This window comes from Dysidea avara, chromosome 6, assembly GCF_963678975.1.
Source record: "Dysidea avara chromosome 6, odDysAvar1.4, whole genome shotgun sequence".
Lineage (NCBI taxonomy): Eukaryota > Metazoa > Porifera > Demospongiae > Dictyoceratida > Dysideidae > Dysidea > Dysidea avara.
This window is the reverse complement of record NC_089277.1, coordinates 12478017-12499101: the sequence shown is the minus strand read 5'-3', so window position 1 is coordinate 12499101 and position 21085 is coordinate 12478017. Positions and strand designations below refer to the sequence as shown.

General features: G+C 38.3%; 1 protein-coding gene across 1 annotated transcript; it reads right to left on the bottom strand.

The window, feature by feature from the left end:
- Positions 1-610: 610 nt before the first annotated feature.
- Positions 611-20969, bottom strand: LOC136258650 (NACHT, LRR and PYD domains-containing protein 12-like). The gene is made up of 4 exons (XM_066051990.1): positions 20842-20969; positions 13161-13493; positions 833-3458; positions 611-773 (listed from the first exon to the last, which is right to left on the bottom strand). The coding sequence occupies exons 2-4, from the start codon at positions 13486-13488 to the stop codon at positions 713-715; spliced, it is 3015 nt and encodes a 1004-aa protein (XP_065908062.1). The 5' UTR covers positions 13489-13493; positions 20842-20969; the 3' UTR covers positions 611-712.
- Positions 20970-21085: the final 116 nt, after the last annotated feature.

The following is a 21085-nucleotide window of genomic DNA, read 5'->3' as shown; positions in this document are numbered from 1 at the left end:
TATTCAGTGTTGTGCAATTGTGAGAGAGGTGCATCATGTACTTGGTTGCCTGTATCTACCCAAACTTTTCCATTAGCAAAATACTTCAGAGTCAGAGAGCCATACCTATAATCTAAAGGCAGTATATAAAATATCTACAGGCAGAAAATATTATGAATTTTATGTGGAAATGTCTCCAAATTGCAGTATTTTAATCTATTTTTCAAAAATTTCCTGGGGGGGCATGCCCCCAGACCCCCCTAGTTCCAGCATGCTTCATATGCTGGGAAGTGTGCTTCGCACACCTCTACCCAAGAGATTAGTACCTTGAGTTAGCCCCCCCCCCCTTTTTATAAATCCTAGATCCGCCCCTGAACCCTGTTTTATTTTGTAGTTCTTTTAGTTGTTTGTTGTTGTTTTCTTTTTTGTATGTAGCTAAATGCCATGTCCACAATGGATCTGATATGTGGTCGCATGTTTGTCCGAGGATTTGATCACATACTGTTTGTTTGTTTTTTGTATACTTTCATCATAGCTATTCATGATGGTTTTCTCCTATTATGTATCCAATTAGTTTTTTTTTGTATCACTCCAACAAGTGTGTTGTTCCGCAGAGCTGTGCCTGTGAGTATACCATCAACAATTTAACACTAAAAGGTGTATACAAATACAAACAGTATACACAATATTGTATGCGTAATAGCAAATGTGACAGCTAGCAGCATGTTTTGTGTCATAACTTTTCCTTATTCTTTTCCTTATCCTTCTTGGCCATGTGACACTCGTTGATTCCCCTATAACAGATGAAGGTATTAATACTAACACAACTAGCATATAAGATTGTGTTACTAACCAGACAACATTTAAGAGAGGCTTATTCTTTTCCTGACGAGACTTCTGTACTTGATCTAAGGCAAGAGTGACTTCTTGACTGCCTGAAAATGAGAATTTCTCCTTCGGCCACTTAACCAACGACAGAATTTCTACTGTTGCATTTCTATAAAAATTGCATCCACCAATAATTGCAACAGCCTCTGGTTTCTCCATTTGAATAGGGTTAAGGAATAAATGCTTCAATGTTGTGTTTAAAAACAGCATGACGCATATAGTTAGATGGACATCTTTGTCTATGAGGCAGCCTGAAATATCCAGTGTAACTAGTGTACTGTTGGCTTGTAAAGCATTGCAAATGGCACCTACTTGTACGGAAGACCACAATACATGCTTATCAGTATAACCAACTAATTCTATACTGGTTAGTGAAGAATTGATCCTGAGACATTTTTCTAAGCATTTACCCAATACATCGGAACTACCAGTTGACTCAGGCCATGCCTTAAATAATGTTACTGTAGTGTTTGATGCTAGTCCATCCAAAATTGGACCAAAGCAGTTAACGGTGGTCACTTGAAATGCATGTAACTCATTCAGGCTGAAGTTTTCACTCAAAATTTTACCAACTGCTTCACTCTCAACCCATGACAAGCTCCAGCTCCCAAAACAAAAATATTTTAGAGATGACGTCTTGCATAGCGAATCGCAGAAAGTAAGTGAGGATATCAATGATACATCTTTTGCAGGAACACATTCATTTAAATGCAAACCTTCAAGAGACAATGAGGTAGTAAGAAGATGGCCAAGGCTATCCAAGTCCTGTATGCTCAACTTAGCATATGGTAAATTGATGTCAGATATCTGAGGATTGTACTGACAGATACTATTGCACAGGATTCTAAAACAGTCTGGTGCATGAAATCCAATGGAATATAGTTTTACTGATTGTAAATTGTGGTGGCATGAGAGAACTTTGGCAAAATGTTTCATCCCTTCTGGTGATAATTGTACAAGACATTTGAAGGATGACACTTTAGTAGTATTCCATGGGTATGCAGCCAAAACTTTGGCATGCTCGTCTTTCAGTTCAGTGCTTCGGCTCATATCAACATTTATGTTGTTGCTATAACAAACAGAAAGAAAGTAAGAAGCATAGCGATACTCTAGAAGCGTAGCTAGCTGGAGGTTAACTTCATTTGTTTGACTAAAAACCTGGCTAAATTCATGACACAATGATTCATCTTGAGCTTCAAACATACAACAAAGTATGGTAGATAACAATCTTCTATTTTTGCCTGACTTGAGAAAAAGACTCTTTAACTTCTCAGCAAGAGGACGCAAGTGTTTCTTAGGAATCAAGCCAAACACAAAAGAAAACATGTTTGTCAAATAAGACCCTTCTCTAAAGTGTTTGTCTATTGTATCTTCAACAGTTTCAGATTCCAGTATTGAAATAGCAGCCAGAAGCTCTTGTACAGCACGGTGAATAAAGCTGTAGCACTTCTCTTTTTCAGCATGCTCAGTAGTGTTGTGTTGGACATGTAACAACCCAAACCCATCAAACTGTTCTGTGTTCTCAGGGAATAGACTCCGTAAATCTTCATCAGAAATCCCAAATTCATCCTCACTAAATGTTAACTGATTATTGTTCAACATGTGCAGAGCTAGTCTACAGAGCTCACTAAAAACAGGCCGAATCTTATCAGGCATACTATTTAATGACTTTAAGCACTTCTTGTCATTATCATCAGAAAGATGAGGCCGGAGACAGTGTAACACAAAACTTTCATACAGTTTAGAAAGAGTTTCTGGAATTTGACTGTTGCTTTTGTCGTACACAAAACAGACTATGACCAGAGTGATTGGCAAGTAAAAATGTTGACGAAGATTTTCCCGCTCCTTCAAAAAATTGAGAAGTTCATTGGCAGTCTGCGGGTTACTTTTGAAGTATTCTTTGATGTACAGTTCAACCTTCTCAGGAGTAAAGCCCAGTATCTGGTAATAGTGATCTTGTTGTACTGCCTCAGCTATGTGATCAGAACAAGAGGGTCGAGAGGTTACTATGATGGTAGAACAAGTAAGTGCACTCTTTTTAAAGATGATGTCATGGAAAAAGGATTGTGATTGTAAGTCATCAGGGAGCTCATCCCATCCATCTAGTACAAACACCAATTCCTTACCATAACTTTGCTCAGCATATTCTGTCAATGCAGAACACTTAAGGACATCAAACAATTCATTCAGGTTGGCCACCTTCTGGTAACGCTTGTCACGAAGTGGAACCAAAAACACTAACTCATTTGTCAGTAAGTTACCCTCAGCCCATTGTCTGCAAATTTCAACAGTTATTGTAGTTTTACCAGCTCCAGGATCTCCCTCAATTAGCACAATGTTCTGATTCCCATCATGTAACATGTCTTCAATGGTAACATAAGGAGAATTCTGCTGTACTACGCCATTGACATGACCCATTGCATGCTCTTCAAGAAAACCTGGCTGTAATTTTCTCGCATTCATAATTGTAACGTCTAAATGTAGTGTATGTCCTCCCAGCTTAGACCACTTGGTAGGTTCCATTGGCCTGTTTAAGTAGCAAGACTTTAAGTGACCTTCGCATTTACTGAATCCCTTAGCTGCAAATAAACCTACATATATACACACAGTAAACAATTTAGAGATGCATTATATGCTTTACATGTAAACACTGAAATCAGACATACAACTAATGGTATAGTTATATATCTGTGCCATTTTTTAGACCACTTAAAGCCCATGCTATTGATATTGAAAGTAAAGTAGCTATACAGAAGCACCACAAGTTTTGAGCCTTCAGAACAATTCCAAATGTTCTCAACAAATTTCACTATTTTTTATGTTTCATTTAACTGAATTTTTTACTAATTGACTGCCTGGCTGGCAAATGCCTTCAGCCAAGTATAATTCAACTACATGGTTAAAGCTGCAGGCTTGATTTCTTTACTGTTCGACAGTGTTTTGGCCTGAGATGTGCCTTTCCCCAACTGCAGCAACTACAATGCATGCATCATGGACTTATGTTTGTCCTCCTTTGTGCTCTGTTTCTTTTATCATTACCATGAAGATGTTAATTTGCAGGTAACGTAATATGGCTTTTACTGTAACTGTCCGCAATTTCTGTAGTAAGTGGATTGTTTACAAGGCACTTCTTGTACTGATCTTCATTACAATGCTACATAGTGGGAAGAACATATGTAGCTAATCACGGAGCAAAATGGCCATGTCTCTTTTTGGTAGTTGTTGATGATTGGGTGCATATTCAATTGTGTAGTTAAGTTTATAGCTGTTTTCTCTTCTGTTGCAGTATGCGCAGGTTCACCAGTAGCGTTTTACAATTTCAAATAAACAAAAAACTGTAAGGAAAATTAGAAACTTTACATTTGGCTGCACTATTATTGACAGGCTATACATGAGGTTGCAGTCGTAGACAGCCTCCCTTGTTTCATTGCTTTATATTTCTACAAGTATAAGGAAAAATTAAGTTCAATTAGGGATCATAGAAAAAAAAGTAGGGAAACAAGGGAGGTTGCCTACACCTGCAGATACACTAGTGGACATTTAATTCCTATTTCAGCCATTTTTGCTTATACTTGATTGTTTACTTTTCGTAACATTATTCTGACTGGTGAACTTGCGCATACCACATCAAAATAAAGGATGGCACCAGAGGTAATGTTTTGATCTGAACGCAAACCCCAAGACTAAGAAGTGGCCATTACGCTTCGCTTTCAGCTATGTTCAACCCATTTCACAGCTTTACAAACAAAGAACATTAGGAGAAGTGCCTTTACAATCATTCCAGTCACTATGGAAAATATGGACAATTCTCGTTTACAAACATATGGAAGCCATTATATGCTACTGCGAATCAACACCCAGCAAAAAGAAAAATGGGACACAAAGGAGGACAAAGTTAAGTCCATAATGAGTGTATTGCATGTACTGCAGTATGCCAAAAAGCACCTGCTGGGCTGAAGTGACGTTGAACAGTGAAAAATCAAAGTAACCTTAGCCATTATCAAGTTACACTTGTGTGAAGGCATCAGGCAGGCAAGCAGACAGGCAGGCAAGCAAACAGGGAGGCAAGCAGACAGGGAGGCATACAATTAGTCAGTCAGCAGAAAATTCTATTGAATAAAATTTGGTAGCAATCTATTGAAGCATTAAGGTTGGCCATAAAAATCCAAACCTTTATGATCCCTAATACACAGTACTATTGTATTGTATGATGATCCTACTCAAATCTAATTTCCCTGTAAACTGCATTATGAACTCTAGTAAACTCTAGAAAGCATTAACTATATACAGATAACATAATAGCAATAAATGAATGCAAACTAGTGTTTTAAATGAAACAGGGATCTGTGCCTTATTAGTAGTGAACAAGAGACATAATGTTAAATAATACAAATGTAAGGAATTATTTGCTTTTTTCCCCAACTAGTTTCAGCAATTCTTTCACTTTTCACCTATTATGCTCCATATTTTGCTCAAGAATTGTATATTTCGCTCAGAACTAATCTTTGTCAATTGACCATTTCAAAGTGCAATGTTGCAATTTCACTTTAAAGTGACTGTTCTATTAGAGTATCTTGATCTGCACTTGCTGTAGCAAAGAAGCTAACTAATATCGCTTAACATATGTGACTATTCTATTAGGGTATCTCGATCACCACTTGTTCTTTCCATAACACTATGTATTGTTGATATTTTATTGTTTGTGACTGTATTAGAGTATCTCAATCTTTTGTGCAATTTTTATGTCTATTTCACAAAAATTGCACCTATTATGTCAGCATTTGCTCATTGCTTTTACCCACCCATTACACCAAAGGAAAAATCAACATATCCCTACTAGTAGGGATTGTCCCATACTAGGTCCCATACTAGTGTACTTGCTAAGGTAGGGAATAAATTTACATTTCAGGTGATTATCTCCTTGTATTTGTTTGTTTGTTGACATTTTTTGCAACATATTCCATCATCAGTGAACTTTTATAACACCACATCAAAGAAAAGAAGGGCAAAAACATGTGCCCTATAGTATTTAGTAGTAAATATAGTAATCAATTTTGGCTGTGTTCTGCCCATTGCACAGCCCCACATTCAAAGATGAACCTGCTAGCCTATATAAGGCCCAAGGTTAAACAACACACCTTACTCCCAACTGCAATACAAGTGTCCATATACTTGGATAAACATCATATTGTTGCAAGGAAAGATTACAAATTGTAAGTCAATTATATAAGCTCTCTCATCCACACTAAGAATAGATGTCAGGCTCATTTAAAATTCAGGTATAAAATGCAGTAAATAAATCCCAGGGCTTTAATATGGATAAAATTAGATAAGATATAAACACCATAAAAGCTGGATTTTTTTGAGTGGGAAATTTTTCACGGATTGCCACCATCCAAAATTTCGAGGGGTAAATTTTGCTTATTTGGGATCTTTATGATATTCAAGTAATGCCATTTTGATTGAGCTGCAAGGGAAACTTTTACGGATAGTCGCTAATACAAATCTTGAAAAATTCCTCCTTGAAAAAATCCCGCCCACTATATGGTACAGTGGAACCTCAGTCATCCAGGCCCCACTTATCCGGATTCTCGGTTAACTGAACTACGGAAATGACTACTCTATTAGAGTAGTGACTGTTCTATTAGGGTAGTTGGTAATATTGAAATTTAAAAAAATGTTCTTTATGCTATTTTAATGTTATTTATACACAGTTTCAGAGATATGGACTTTTCAGACTTATGGACCACCCTTGGTCCCAAGGGGTTCGGATAACTGAGGTTCCACTGTAGTTAGTGAAAAATTTAAAAGGGAATAGAATTTCTGAAAAAGCCATGAAACAAGATAGGATTGCTGGGGTGGTAATGCAAACCACAGATCCCTATTTTGACTCATCCCAAAATGATGGAGCATGTAACTAAAATTTATGACAGACAAGTCAAAATAGGGATTGGTGGTATACATTACCACCCCAGCAATCTTTCTTGTTTCATGGCTTTTATCAACAACCCCAATTTTCCTTTTAAAATTTTCAAGCTTTTATTCATTTAGTTTGTGTACTTTTTATTAATCCAGTAATGGATTTGTTTTATTGATAATTACGATTGTTGTAGATAGAACAATTTATATTGGTGCCTTTAATAGCTGTCAAGTTCAGTGAGAGCTTTATTGTTATCAGACTCACTTGACAGTATTATTAGAGACTGGCACAAGACTGTATACCGTATAGCAGGAATGTTTGGCGGGAATAAAGTTTGGAGAATCTTTCCATCAAAAGTGAATGGCAAAGAAAAGTTTGGCAAATTGATGAGCCAATCGGCACCGCTTCACTAATTAATTAATTTCTTGAGCCGCATACCAGCATTCTTCATCATAGTGACGCCACTGCGTGGACTGGCACGCAGTGAGGATGAGCAGACATAGCTTTGTTGTACAGACGATGTGATGCGTGGATTCCATATTATACAAGTTGATTGTTCTTGATAAAGAGTTGGGCACTGAGAGAGCTAGAAACTGGAAATGGACATGACCCACTAGCAGTAGCTGTAGTGAAATCCCTCTGTGGAGAAATACGGCAGATGCTTGCAGCGCTGACCTTTTTTCGAGCTTTTTATTTACCGCAACAATGGTGGACTACGGTAGCTATTACCTTACATAATGATCCATTGGGATCTGAAGCACCTCAGTCGTATAGGCTGCCTGCCTTTTGTGCAAACCATCCAGTGCCCAACTGGTAGACTTGATAATAATCCAGTAGGTTAGATTCTCTTGATGGAGTTGACTGCTCGGTTTGCCCTAGTTCTTAACAACTCGTACTTCAAGATTCCCAAGACGCGTGTTTTATTCCATACCTTTATTCCAATTCACGTGATATTAAAAGTGGACAAGTGGGACAGTTTGGATGGTTTTAATTTGGCGAATAGCTGGTCATTCGCCAAATTCGCCAAACTTTATCCCCGCCAAACTTTCCCGCTATACAGTATTACATATTCCGATGTCATACCACATGTGTAGTTGTAGTCTCAGGACTCCTAGTCATTGTCATCACATTAGCATCCTCATGCAGTGCTCATGAAAACACACAAGATGCTACATAGAGACTGATATGAGACGTGCCACCAGGGGCGGTTCTAGAAATTTGCTGATTGGTTTCCAACTCAAAGGCAGAAAAGCCCATCAGGGACAGGTCCATTGTGAGGCATTTTAATTACAGCCTATTTAACTAAAATCAAAACAAATGGTTTCACTAAATCTTACCACGTAAAAGGCTTGATTTTGTGGTGGAGAGAAGCAATTTATGTGCATGATATGATTACTAGAGATTGCTATCTTTTTAGTAACAAACCTTGTCAAGACATAAATTTTGCTTAAGGTTTTAATATTTTTTTGGTTTTAAAAAGCTGACTGATTTCCGGAAACTGGTGAAACCCCCTTAGACCACGCCTGGTTATTGCTGATCAACAAGTGTATGTGAGTAAGCATATGGTGATCATGGTACAACCTACCATACAGTATCATAAATTAATGATGTGCATTCATTAGCTACCAACTACTGTACACACACAGTTGAGGGCAAGACCAGGTACATTAAGTAGCATATTTAATAGTAAAATAAGCATACTTCTCAGAATACTTCAGGGCGAGTCTGTCTACAAGTTCACAGACTCATCTGCCTGACTCAGTATCACCAGAGGAAAATAAACTGGCAAAAGTAATGCTTAGTTTCTTTTACATAATACAGTGCTGTATTCATATCCTAAATAGCTAGTCTGTAACTAATCTTGCTGCACACATCAGTCAGAACAATTCCTAGTCAGCATGAGACAATGTGGTCAACAAGAGGCAATGTGGTTAGACAATATGGCATTGCAAAGAACCACCAGAAGGTTGCTGTGAGTTGAAGGATGCTTTTCAAGATGGTTTTTAGGTGCATGTTCTATTAGGATTTGTGCATTGAGTGTAGCACAGTAGGGATATTCACTTCTTATTGTTTTACAGTATTTGGACATTACGTACTACTCCAATCCAGCTTGTTTCAGTACTTTTTATTGTAGCATTATACACTGTCCCTAATCTAATTTAAAATTCCAAATTTTTTCTTATACTTGTTTGTGAAGTTTTTTTTGCAAGCTCATGACCACTAAATATCTGCTGAGTAACTCACAGCACTATTATACTAGATTATGACTCATACAATAACAACTGATCAGTGGGCGTGGCTCTACATAAGTCTGCAGACAATAATGGACGTGGATTCGTGCATACCTACTGACTGATGAATGGGCGTGGCTACCATATGTCTACAGACAGTAATTTATGTAAGTGGGCGTGGATTCGTGCATACCTACACACTGAGGAATGGACGTGGCTACCATGTCTACAGACTGTAATTTACGTAAGTGGGTGTGGCTTACGAAAGTGGGTGTGGCTTACGAAAGAAGCAGAGCTACGCTATGATGTGTAGTAACATGTCCACATTTAATTTAGCACGTGGGGTCAGACCGGAATAATCTGTAAAGCAGGACCTGGATGACCCGATTCAGCTTAACATTGTTACTAAATAAACTATATTTATTGACTTACACATTACTATATAGTTCGCCATGAGTTGCTCTCTCTGATCGATATCAACAGCGAGTCACGTACGCATGTTTTTGGTGCATGTGTATTCGAATAGTTTGATGCAATATACACTGGTATGGAAGCCATACTGTAGTCTATTAACACTCAGCGGTAGAACCTTGACTGATGGCCATGGTAAAGAAGGATAAAAGGTAAGACAATAGTGCAAGCATTGCATGCTTATCAATATACCAAAGGTTTTTTCTTAAGCGAACTAGAAATGTTTCTGCAAAAAAGTTAGGGCTGTAGCTGTAGCCACTTTTCTGCTATGCTTGAATGAAGGCGTCAGGCAGGCAGGCGGGCGGGCGGGCAGGCAGGCAGGCAGGCAGGCAGGCAGGCAGTAGACAATTCTGCTGAATACTTTTTTCCTAAATTCTGTAGCAACTTGATGCAAACGTTTCGGGTCGATCTGGAGACACTTTTGGGCTTGGTTTTACCCAACCAATACTGTTATGTCGTGAGGAAAATTGTGGCAGGATTTTGGGTTATATTATGTCACGGATCGCCCCCACACCTTTGATGTCCCTAATATACAGTACGATAGTACTGTATGATAAAGCTGAAAAGCCATCCGTCTGTCTGTCTATCATGCATTCCATGGCATCCAATGATTATCTTACCAACCACTGCACGAGTCAGTGCAGTTTTAGCATGAAACAAAGCGCTCATCATCTTAGAATTGTATTGCTTTTAAATGGAGCTTCCAACTGTCGTTGTTCGTCATTTACAGTGCGTTGAATACAAGGGTGTAACCTAAATCTTGCTGGAATTCTTTCTGTAAACCGCATGCAAACCACAAGTAAACAGCTTTTCATTCAACTTAAGCTGGCCTTTATAAACAACTTGTAGGCTAAAGGAAACCACACATCACATTTGGTCAAATCGGTACAGCGTTGAACTTGTGAGTATACAATCCCCGGATTGAACCCTGGTGAAAGTAATCTTCTGACCTTTTTGGTTACAACTTTTTTTCTTCCAACCTTTTTGGTTACAACTTTTTTTGCTGCTTCATCAACCTTTTTGGTTACACTTGTATTGTTTTAGATATACATGTAGGCTAACATGAATTGCTTCAGTGCTTTGGCCCATTTTTTTGTTGTTGTTAGCTAAGTAATTGTAAAGGTTCAAGTTCCAGTTTGTTAGGTTAGGTAATCCAAAGGATGCAGCACATGCTGCTGTCAGTCCATTAGTACTGGCTATTATAAAGCTTTAATAATCATTAAGTATACAGAATTTAATAGCATAACTAATGGCATATAAGGAATGCACAGGTATCAGTCACAACAACCTATCACCTTACTTGAATGTATAACATGTAAAATTCCTGCACCATAGGACAGGTGCCAGCGCTATAGGGCACTGTATACTGATGCTACATGCTGCATTATGTACAAATTCATTCTGTTTTGTAGTCAGTAAGTTAAATGTCATGTAGAATCTGAAATGGTGCCATTACATGTATAGCCTGTATGACAATTACTACTACTGAACACTGCATTTATAGTTCGCGCCTTTGTGGTAAGCATGTGGGATAATACAAGGCTTAGTTTAGCTACACACAGCTCATGTTCTTTAAAAGTGACATCACCTACATAATACTTGGCTCCCATTGCTTAGTTAATGTAAAGATGGTTCTGCACATAGGCCTTAGCATGTAACATACACAGTATGGCAAGTGCTGCACTGTGAGGCGAGTACTGATGCTACAATGGTATGTACAAATTCATGTCTTTTGTTGTCAGCATTTTAAAGGATTTTACATATAGTGTGCATAATAGGACAGGTGCTACCAGCACCATTTGTACCTGTATGGTGAACACTCTAGGTATACACAGTATACCACATATTATCTACAATAATATTATGCTCTAAGTATAAACAAGTGATGTTTCATACTTGGGTTCCAACGCTGTGTAGAAATATTTGTCACTAGATACATAGCCACAAGATTAAACTTAGTGTAGTGCATGACTCATTGTAAGCAATCCTGCACCGTAGGGCAGGTACCAGTGCTAGTTAGGGTATAAAAGTAACTTTTAAAATTCCATATTAGGACAATATACAGAGGCATGTGCTTGAGTTACCAGCATGACAAAGCAAAGCTATGGAAACAAAGTTGAATGGCACAATGGAAGAATGGTATTACAGGCAAGGCAGGACAGCCTTTCTACATTTGCTAGCAACACGAAATAACCCTGGCGGACTATTCCAAGTTGTTCTTTGATTCAACAACCTTCCTATTGAAGCAGCTTTGCTGCTGTCATACAAAACAATGCCCATTTTGTGTATCTCTGTTGTGCGCAAGAATGATGTAGAAACCGGGTCGGGTCATCCGGGTCATCTGGGTCACATTTTCTCCGGGTCATCCGGGTCTGACCCGGTTTACAATTTATCCGGGTCTGACCCGGATTGGATCACGTGAGAAATGAAATTGTTCGTTTGACGACGTGGAAACTTATAAACGCTATCGCGTAGCTCTTTCGTGAGCCATGCCCACTTATCGCATTACCAACATACGCTCAGCCACGCCCATTTGTTAGTAAGTGTAGTATGTAGCACGAAACTGAGGGTATCTATGGTGAGGGGTAGCTATTGTCAGTAGGTGAAGACATTTTTTTTTTTTTGGTCTTCAACCTACAGCTAGGCTGAAGTTGCAATATTTACTCAACACGAATGGAACGCTCAAAATCTAGACTCGTTCGCTCGCTCGAGACTAGCTGAAACACGTCTCGGCTTTAAATAATCCGGGTCACATCCGGGTCTGACCCGGATTGCTATCCGGGTCAGTGGGTCATCCGGGTCAGCAGTAGTGACCCGGTTTCAACGTTGGATGATATACATCACTAGCACAAGACGACATGTTTGAATTTTGTCCTTGGAGGGAGGGGCACTTGCTCCCCTTGACAAACACCCCTGCCACTTAAATTTTAACAAATAGTTCAAATGAAAGTGCCTTGGAATGCATCAGAAGCAATCTGAGCGTGTCTAAAATACAAAAATTTATTGGCTGGCATGTGATAACTGAGAATGCACTAAAAGTAAGAGTCTATATTTCCTGGAGCAGCATGCATGCTATTCTCAGGTACCTGAGAATACATCAGAAGCAATCTAAGAGGGTCTAAAAAAATTTCTAGAGTGACATGCCATTTTCAGGTACATGAGAATGCACACAGAAGCACTCTGAGTGTCTAAGATACAGGTTTGCCCCCAGACCCCTAGATGCCGTATGCGTAAAAATAAGCATACAGATCTTTAAACTATCACACACACAAGGCCTCCTCCCTCTTTACTCTCATAAAACTTTATTTCGCCTCTCTTTTCCTAGATGCAGGCCTGGTATAGAGGTTGCATACCCCCTTGTCCATAGGCACTCCTAGTGATACATACAGTATTTTGCATGTTGGTTGTCAGTCGTACAAAAATTCTGAATAGGAATCACGTGAAAAGCAACCAATGATAGACGACCAAATATTTTCAAATTCTTTCAAAGTACCTGATTGGCTGTTTCTCACATGATATCACCAACAAAATAAATTGTAACTGACAACCATCTTGCAATCTTCTGTATACATGCATACACAAATTGGTGAACCACACAAGTATGTAAGTATCACATGACTGCATAGCATTCATGAGACAGGTATCTTGTTTAGAATGTATGGAACACTTACTTGTATTATTATTATCAGTAATGACGTGGCTTCTCATTGTACTAGCTAACTCTCTTGTGGCTTGTGTACCATGTTCCTCCATTATACTCAACATAGTATGAAAGCTCTTCACATTACCAGCTTTTAAGGGACCAGAAATATATTGTAGTAACTTTTCCACTTTATCTGTTGTCCTTGGTTTGGCCTTTATCTCTTCTAAATCATCTACCTGGATAATGTTTTCTTGTACAAAGTGTGGTAACAGGTTGTCAATATCCACCATGGTGTTACACAGGTTGGGAAAGTGGTCTTTGAATATTTCTTTCTCTTTACGCTGAGTGTCAGCCATTGCAGCTACACAAATAACAGATAACATACAGACACAAACCTTTTAAATATGCAGCTGGGATATAAACAGTAATATATATATATACTAGATGAATAAAAAATTGGAAATTTTAAAATGGGAATAGGGATCGCTGAAAAAGCCACGAAACAAGAAGGGATCGCTGGGGTGGTAATTAATGTAAACCACAAATCCCTATTTTGACTCTTTGTCATAAATCTTTACTTACATGCTCTGTCATTTTGAAGTGAGTCAAAATAGGGATTTGTGATTTACCTTACCACTGACAAGAGAGTCAAAATAGGGATTTGTGGTTTACATTACCACCCCAGCAATCCCTTCTTGTTTTGTGGCTTTTTTCAGCGATCCCTATTCCAATTTCCAATTTTTTATTCATCTAGTTTGTGTACTTTTTATTAATCCAGTAATGGATCATGAGATTTATTTTATTGATAATAAAGACTGTTGTGAATAGTGTAATTTTGCATTCTGCATAGTAACGCCATCAATATTTCAGTACACACATTAAACTGATCAAATTGCAACGTGCATACAGACTGAGAGTCTCCTAATTTGAGCTACAATTTACATTACTGGTGCCTTTAATAGCTGTCAAATTCAGTGCAAGGATTGTTGTTATACACTTGACTGCATTATTAGAGTATTTACATGACTGCTCTATTAGAGTATTTAATCTGGATAACCCGCCCACGTACAATAATCACGGAGCGAAAAAACCACCTTGCAACAAAGTCATCAGCCCAGATTAAGCTTCCTGGCCTATACTGAGTTTAATAAAGACAGATTCTATTAGCCACAAGTAGCGCACACCAAAAATTTTTACTCTGAGTGCGATCTTGTATGGCTTCTCTAGCGCAATGGCGTTTTGGAAAGAAGAAACAGCCCAGTTTGGGCTGTTTCATCCGAAAACGAAATGAAAAATAGGTCATGGACACACACAATGATCCATTCAGTAAGCCTTGCTACTTTTTATCCCAGGATTCTCCTTGTAACCACCAGAGGGTTGTTTTGAGTTGAAGGATGCTTTTCAAAGTGGTTTTTAGGTGTGCATTCTATTAGGATTTTTGCAAAAAACATGGGCGATCCCTATTATGAACCCACTATCGTGGTTCATGATATATATTTAAAAGGAACATACCAGATTTATTCGGTATCCTATAATTGTGATAACCCGCAAAAGACATTAGATACCTTACTCCAGAAAAGTCACATGTCCTTGGGTGTAGTGAAATGGCTACACTAAAGGGATAAATGTACTTGGGAATGGATGACATACAGGTACATCAAACTTGAAAAAACTCATAGAGCATGTAATACGCATATAGAAAGATGTGTACGGCACAAAGTGTTTGAACATAGAAACCTGTCGGCTGTATTTAATGTACATATACGTTATAGGCCACCAGTGGCTTAAACGGTATGTACATTGCAATTTCAAGATGTAGCCACACTGCTGTAGCTACAGCTACAATTTCATCTAAAGTAAATGTAGCTATGTATGTACTGGTTTATATATAAAACCCTGTCTGAAATTATGCACAAATGATCATAAAGCCACTGACATGTACCTTGCACCTTTAGTGGACAGTAAAAAGCATGTAGTGCATGTGCTATTCTGTCATATACAAAACAAGTACATTGTGAAATTTGTGGAGCCCAAGCAACAATGATACACGGAATTGGTAACCACACAACACATATCACCAAGGTTTATATCACAATAAGAGATAACTGTGTAACATTTACAAGATAAGCATAATTGGCATATATGTACATACACCTTAGTTGGATGTATACCTGTATACCACAAGTAGAAGCTACTCATGCGTACCTTATTAAATATCTTGAATTGCTAGACAGCTTAACTATATATATATATAGAAACCTTAAAATCTCAGTTTACTGTTATTTGGATATAGCATGGCTTAAGTTTGGAGTATATTTTATTAGAGTTAGTGTATGTTCTATTAGAGAAAATCAGAGCTCTGTGTCTACATGTACGTAAGTGAATTGAATTTGTATATTCGAACAAACAAATTCACTCATTAAAACACTCTTGAGATTAAACTATTACACAGGCTTTGGATAATAGTGTTGCACTGATATGAGATTTTGCCGATATCAAACCGGTAAACATAGCTGATCCACAGCATGTCTATATCTTGTAGAAATTTATACTAGAAACTTGATTGCGAAGGATTAATTTCAGGGGCGTAGGCAGGATTTCCAAAAGGGGGGTTCTGCCCTAAGTATAGAATTTCGTAGGTGTGCACATGTAAACACGTGTACACGTGTAAACTTATAAATTCATTCGCAATAGCAAGTAGAGGTACTTGAATTCCTCTGCCTGAAGACCTGTAGCTACCCATTTCAGTGGATTTGTGTAAGTTAATTCAGTTCTAGTTAACCAGTATCACGATTTAAAAAACTTAACTCTGAAAAGGGGGGGTTCGTCCGAACCCTTTGAACCCCCCCTGGCTACGCCCCTGAATTTAGCTTGTTTATAAAGTAGTATTGCTATAACAACAGCTGATAGTACACTGAAGCAGTAATAACAACATTGTAATGAAGGAAAATGCAACTCGATGTATTTGCAAACATCATGAAAATGTATTTCTAAATACATACATATATCTGTATCTGCTGCTTTTTCCATTGTGGTGCTGACCCCATATATACACAAAAAGCACAGCTGATATACGGTTTTTCCGATAACAGATCCGATTATTGGTACAACACTATGGCGGGTCCCACTGCTTAAGTGCTGTAGACAAGTGATTTTCAGAGTTACACAACAACCATTAGATCAAGTTCTACCAAAACAAAAGTTTCAGTTACAATTTCATGTTAGGAGCAAACTAAGTGTACTTAGTACCTGTCCTATCACATGTGCACATAACATGATATTCACCTTACTGACAACAAAAAGAAGTACACACAGTAACACATTTAAAGTCACAATTCACAAAAGTTACTGTATGGCAAACAAAAGCTTGGACTTACCCTATTTTGTATGCTATGCACTTTATTTGTAGCAGTGCCATGGTAAGTTATTCCTGCATATATAGCTACACAGGGTATTTAAACATCAACATAGTCTTACAATAAGTTTTAAAATAATGTAGTACCTAACCTATTTACCATCCTTTGAGAAGAGCAAACGGAAGTGAGTAAGGTTAGTGAAAGAGTTAAAAGTGTAATGTGAAGTAATTGCACATGCTGCTCACAGGTGCAAACTATCTCCATGGTGCCAGTAATTCTATTGTGCAGATTACAAAGTAGTATCTTCTCTATCATGCAGATTGTTACTTAATTCAGTAGTAATGAACTACTGTGTATATGAACTAAACCTGTGCTACGATTTTCGTAGTTGTGCATGCCAGTGAACACCTACTTGTATATGCCTAAAGCATACATAGATGTAGATAATGTGAGTATGTAGCAAAAGAAGTTTTAAAAGCACAAAGAAAAATATGGAACAAACTAACAGAGATATACACGTATGCAAGTACTATAATGGCATACAACACACAGGACAAACAAACAGAGATAAACATGTATGTAATTTGCATGCCTTACTCACATATGTACTAAAAGAGTACCAAATTGGCAGATAGACACAAAATTAAAAGATGTACCAAAGGTTCCATGAGCAAAAAAATCTGTGACCTGGGCAGGTATCAAACCAGGTCGGTTAATATTTAACTTGAAGATAACAATACACCATACTTGTTAGTCACAGAAAAGTGACTACAAAGCTCAACTTTTCAGCTTTACTCTACCAGTGCCTTCAACATACAGGGTAAATGCATTAGATGCTAAGTAACCAGAGTTTCAAAAAGTGTGCACAAAACAGAAACTGAGCTACTAACTGGATTTGAAACTTGAATACAAAATGAGTGTTCTATACTGCTTGAATAGTTTGTACTATGATTTTCAATAGAATGTTGCTCTACACCATACAATGTAGAAAATGACAAAAGTATGCATGAGAGCTGAAGGAGCTGGATGACGAGCACTTGGTTATGAGCACAAAACGTGCCAATACACACAGGAATCAGTGAGTAAACAGTAAAGTGATGCAAAGTGTAAGCTGCCCCTGAGTTTGTGTGTAGTAGTAGCAATGCTTCCTGTTTAAATACCTAGCATCTGTCAAAAAGCTGCACATCTCACTTGTCAGGAACTTAGCATTTCTGGCAGAGTATGGATATTTATCTCTAACAGACCCTGCCATGACAGCTACAAGAAGTCATACCATCTGGACTTAGTCCTAAGTGTGGATAGAGTGGTTGATCCAAAGACCTGTTACAAGTAAAACTGTTGTGCTCTGCAGACATATATTGATCCTTCACAATACTCCCAATGGATGATATCGTTTTGCTCATATCCCATTATTTTCTTTGTTACTAGTGCACTATCACTTGTAGGATTTCTTATCAACAACAATTCCATCTGATTGTCCCATTCAATGCCACCCTTTGCTAGTTTTGTATTATGACTATTGAGGCTCATGTGGAATACCAAGTAGGATTATGCAATTAAAGCAACACACAGGTTTGTTTTCGCACAAAGACATCATGAAACAGTGATGCATTCAATCACCCATTTCGGTGCTAAGGATGCACAAACTGTTATTGTAACTACTGCTTTTCACGAGGAGAGGAGAGATTTGTAGTAGGGCTGAAACAAATACCAATACTTGGTGAGTATTCATTAAGAATTTTGGTACTTGGAAAGTAAAATTGGTACTCGAGTACTCAATAAGATCACGTGACCCAGCTCACATGATGTATTTGTCATCAGGGAGTGACACAATGAAGGCTAAAGAGTGTGATTGGCATAAGTTTTTGTCAGGGACACTAACATCAGTACTTCTGTGTGGTGTTACTTGAAAAAGCTGTAAACTGCTACAGGTCAGTATTAAACATATCAAATGGGTATGACTACAAGTAGCTAGTATTCATGAGTACTCGGTTGTAAACTCTAGAGAGTACTCGAATACTAAAAAACCATGATCGTTTCAGCCCTAGTTTGTAGTCATGCCAGTTGGGATACAACAATTCGACAAGTACTTCCATGCTGTGTGAATGGAATCAATCTTTTGCTACCAATGTAAGTCTCCATGACATCATACTAAGCTCTTTCATATTGATATACGTTGACCCTTCATTAGTTGTTGATATCAACTTCATAATACCAGATCACAAGCATAATGAATCAGTACCTTCTAGTTAAGTCATGATCAGTCACAAATTTTTCAACAGCCAGAAGCCAATGTTTATAGCTTGTATCAGGCTTTACATGCAGTTGTCCCTGGTGCTTGTATTTTACATCAATCTCAGAAGAGTCTGAATTAGATGTCAACAGAACAATAACTGCAGTCAGAGGTACACCATAACCTGATCATCCTGACCATGTTAATGGTTTACCAAGTGGCCCATTAGATTAAACATGTCTTCCAGCATCCACAGTTAGTGATAGACAACCTGACCATGTTGATGACTCATCAAGTGGCACACCAGATGATGCAACTGTTCCAGTTTTGATGGTAACAACAGAGGCAGATCCAGGGTTTGGCAAGGGGGATGCACCAGGGTAGTAGGTAGACAAAGCAGGGGGTCTGGGTGGCGTAGTCCCCCAGAAGCTATAGCTATTTGATATGTTTCAGGACTGAAAATTTTGATGTAGAGTAGTTTTATGCAAATCATAAACTGCTTTCTACATTGATCAAGAGTTGTGTAGAGATAAGTGCAGTCATGAGTAGTTCAGCTAGCTATGCTATGTATAATTATTATGGACCTAAAGAATGGCATACACAAGACCATGTGTATTAAAATATCCTTAGCAAGCTAAGTGTGCCCATGCATGCACGGGATAGTACTGTAGATACTAGTTTGTTTCATACTCAGCAACTATGGAGGATTCTCAATAAGTACAATAACGTTGTGTGTGAATGTTCTATTAGAGTATTTGACTGACTGTTCTATTAGAGTATCTCGATCAATCAATCATTTATTTTTGGGAGGGGGGGTGAATCCACCTCTGAACAAATAGTCCACCAGGTGATGATATTGTTGAATATCAAACAAATTCTGGATCAAGCAATGACCACATTCCAGCACCATTGACTGTTTTATACCAAGCAGACTATGAACAAATGAATGATGAAGAATTGTGAAAAGAAGCAGAAGGGCTATTTTATGGAAAAAAAAGGTATTTCTGATACTAAGGGTGACACAATCAAAGACCGTTGCTGAACATGATTGTGCTGTATGGATGGAGCAAGTCGCCAAGTGATTCACACAAAGCCTGGGTTATCATTCAAAATGATGATGGCCAGGTAATGACAGGTCACTGTACTTGTAAAGCTGGGTAAGAATTCACTTCAGCCATTAAAACAGAACTTACTCTGCCTAGATGGCTAAAAAAAAAAGGACAGTTCTGACATGTACACTAATAAAATAATTGAGTGATTCTATAGGACTTAAATTCCCTCAATGACAATTGTGTGTAACGACCCTTTGACTCTATCAGATAGTTGTAGATGTGTCCATACAATACTGTTGGCCACTTCGTAACATCATTGGCCCACTCTTCGTCTGGTCGGGTATATATATCTGCTCACATTCCAGCCTCAGCTTTTCTTTATATACCTTCTTTGCTTCATAATCCAGACTAGACTGGTATTCACTCTCCACTGCTTGATTCATCATTCAATTTGGCTATTAAACTCGTCTAGTACAGCAATAGGGTGTTGTCCAACAAAATGGTGGACAGCCTCAATCACGTGAATTATAATTATTGCCACATCTTCTTTAGACAACCCATCTACAGATTTAACAGGGTGCAGGTGCTGCATTTCTGCATTTACGATTCCTATTTCATCCATTGGTAAACAATACCATTTGCAGTTGGTATGATGTCACAAACCATGGCTTGACCAAACTATCCCAGGGTGATAAGTTAGCTATCAGTAAGTGATAACTAACTTACTGCATAGTAGCATAGCTGCTGTGCGGAACTTTGACACTCCCACGCACTGCGATATAAATCTAGCATATACCTAAGTATGATAGGGTCTTATAATCTGGCCTCTTATGGGGTCTGGTGAATAATACAGATCCCATATCAGTTCTAGAGCAGAAAGTCTGTACTAGCGAAGCACAATGCCTTGATTCAAACTGCAGGGCAATCTTTACAAACACACGGTTACGTCTGCTGTCTAAATTGAATTGATATGGGATCTGTCGAAGGGGCGGAAAACCTTCAATTCCCAGATTCAAGACACTTCAATGGTTGTAGAAACTAACTTAGTAGTTTGTGCAGTCCACTTACGTTTGTATTGGCCGAATCGGTAAGATCGGACTCTTCTAGACCTAGAGACCAGTTTAGAAACTGAATAGAAACGACACCGAGATCAAGACGCAGGAGACCGCCAAAAATTGTCTAACGCGCATAAAAATATTTCGAGTAAAATTATCGTACGTAACCGTACGAATAGCTCGACGAATAGCAACAGCCTATAACTGCTATGATGATTGTAGGGGCGGATCCAGGAGCTGGCAAGGGGAGGGGCACA

Bases quoted from the DNA above. Each gene is read 5' to 3' on its own strand.
- LOC136258650 (XM_066051990.1), bottom strand. From the start codon at position 13,488: ATGGCTGACACTCAGCGTAAAGAGAAAGAAATATTCAAAGACCACTTT. The intron at 3,459-13,160 runs GTAAGTGTTCCA...GTATATATGTAG, and splicing joins TACTGATAATAATAATACAA to GTTTATTTGCAGCTAAGGGA. The intron at 774-832 runs GTTAGTAACACA...CATCTGTTATAG, and splicing joins CCTCTCTTAAATGTTGTCTG to GGGAATCAACGAGTGTCACA.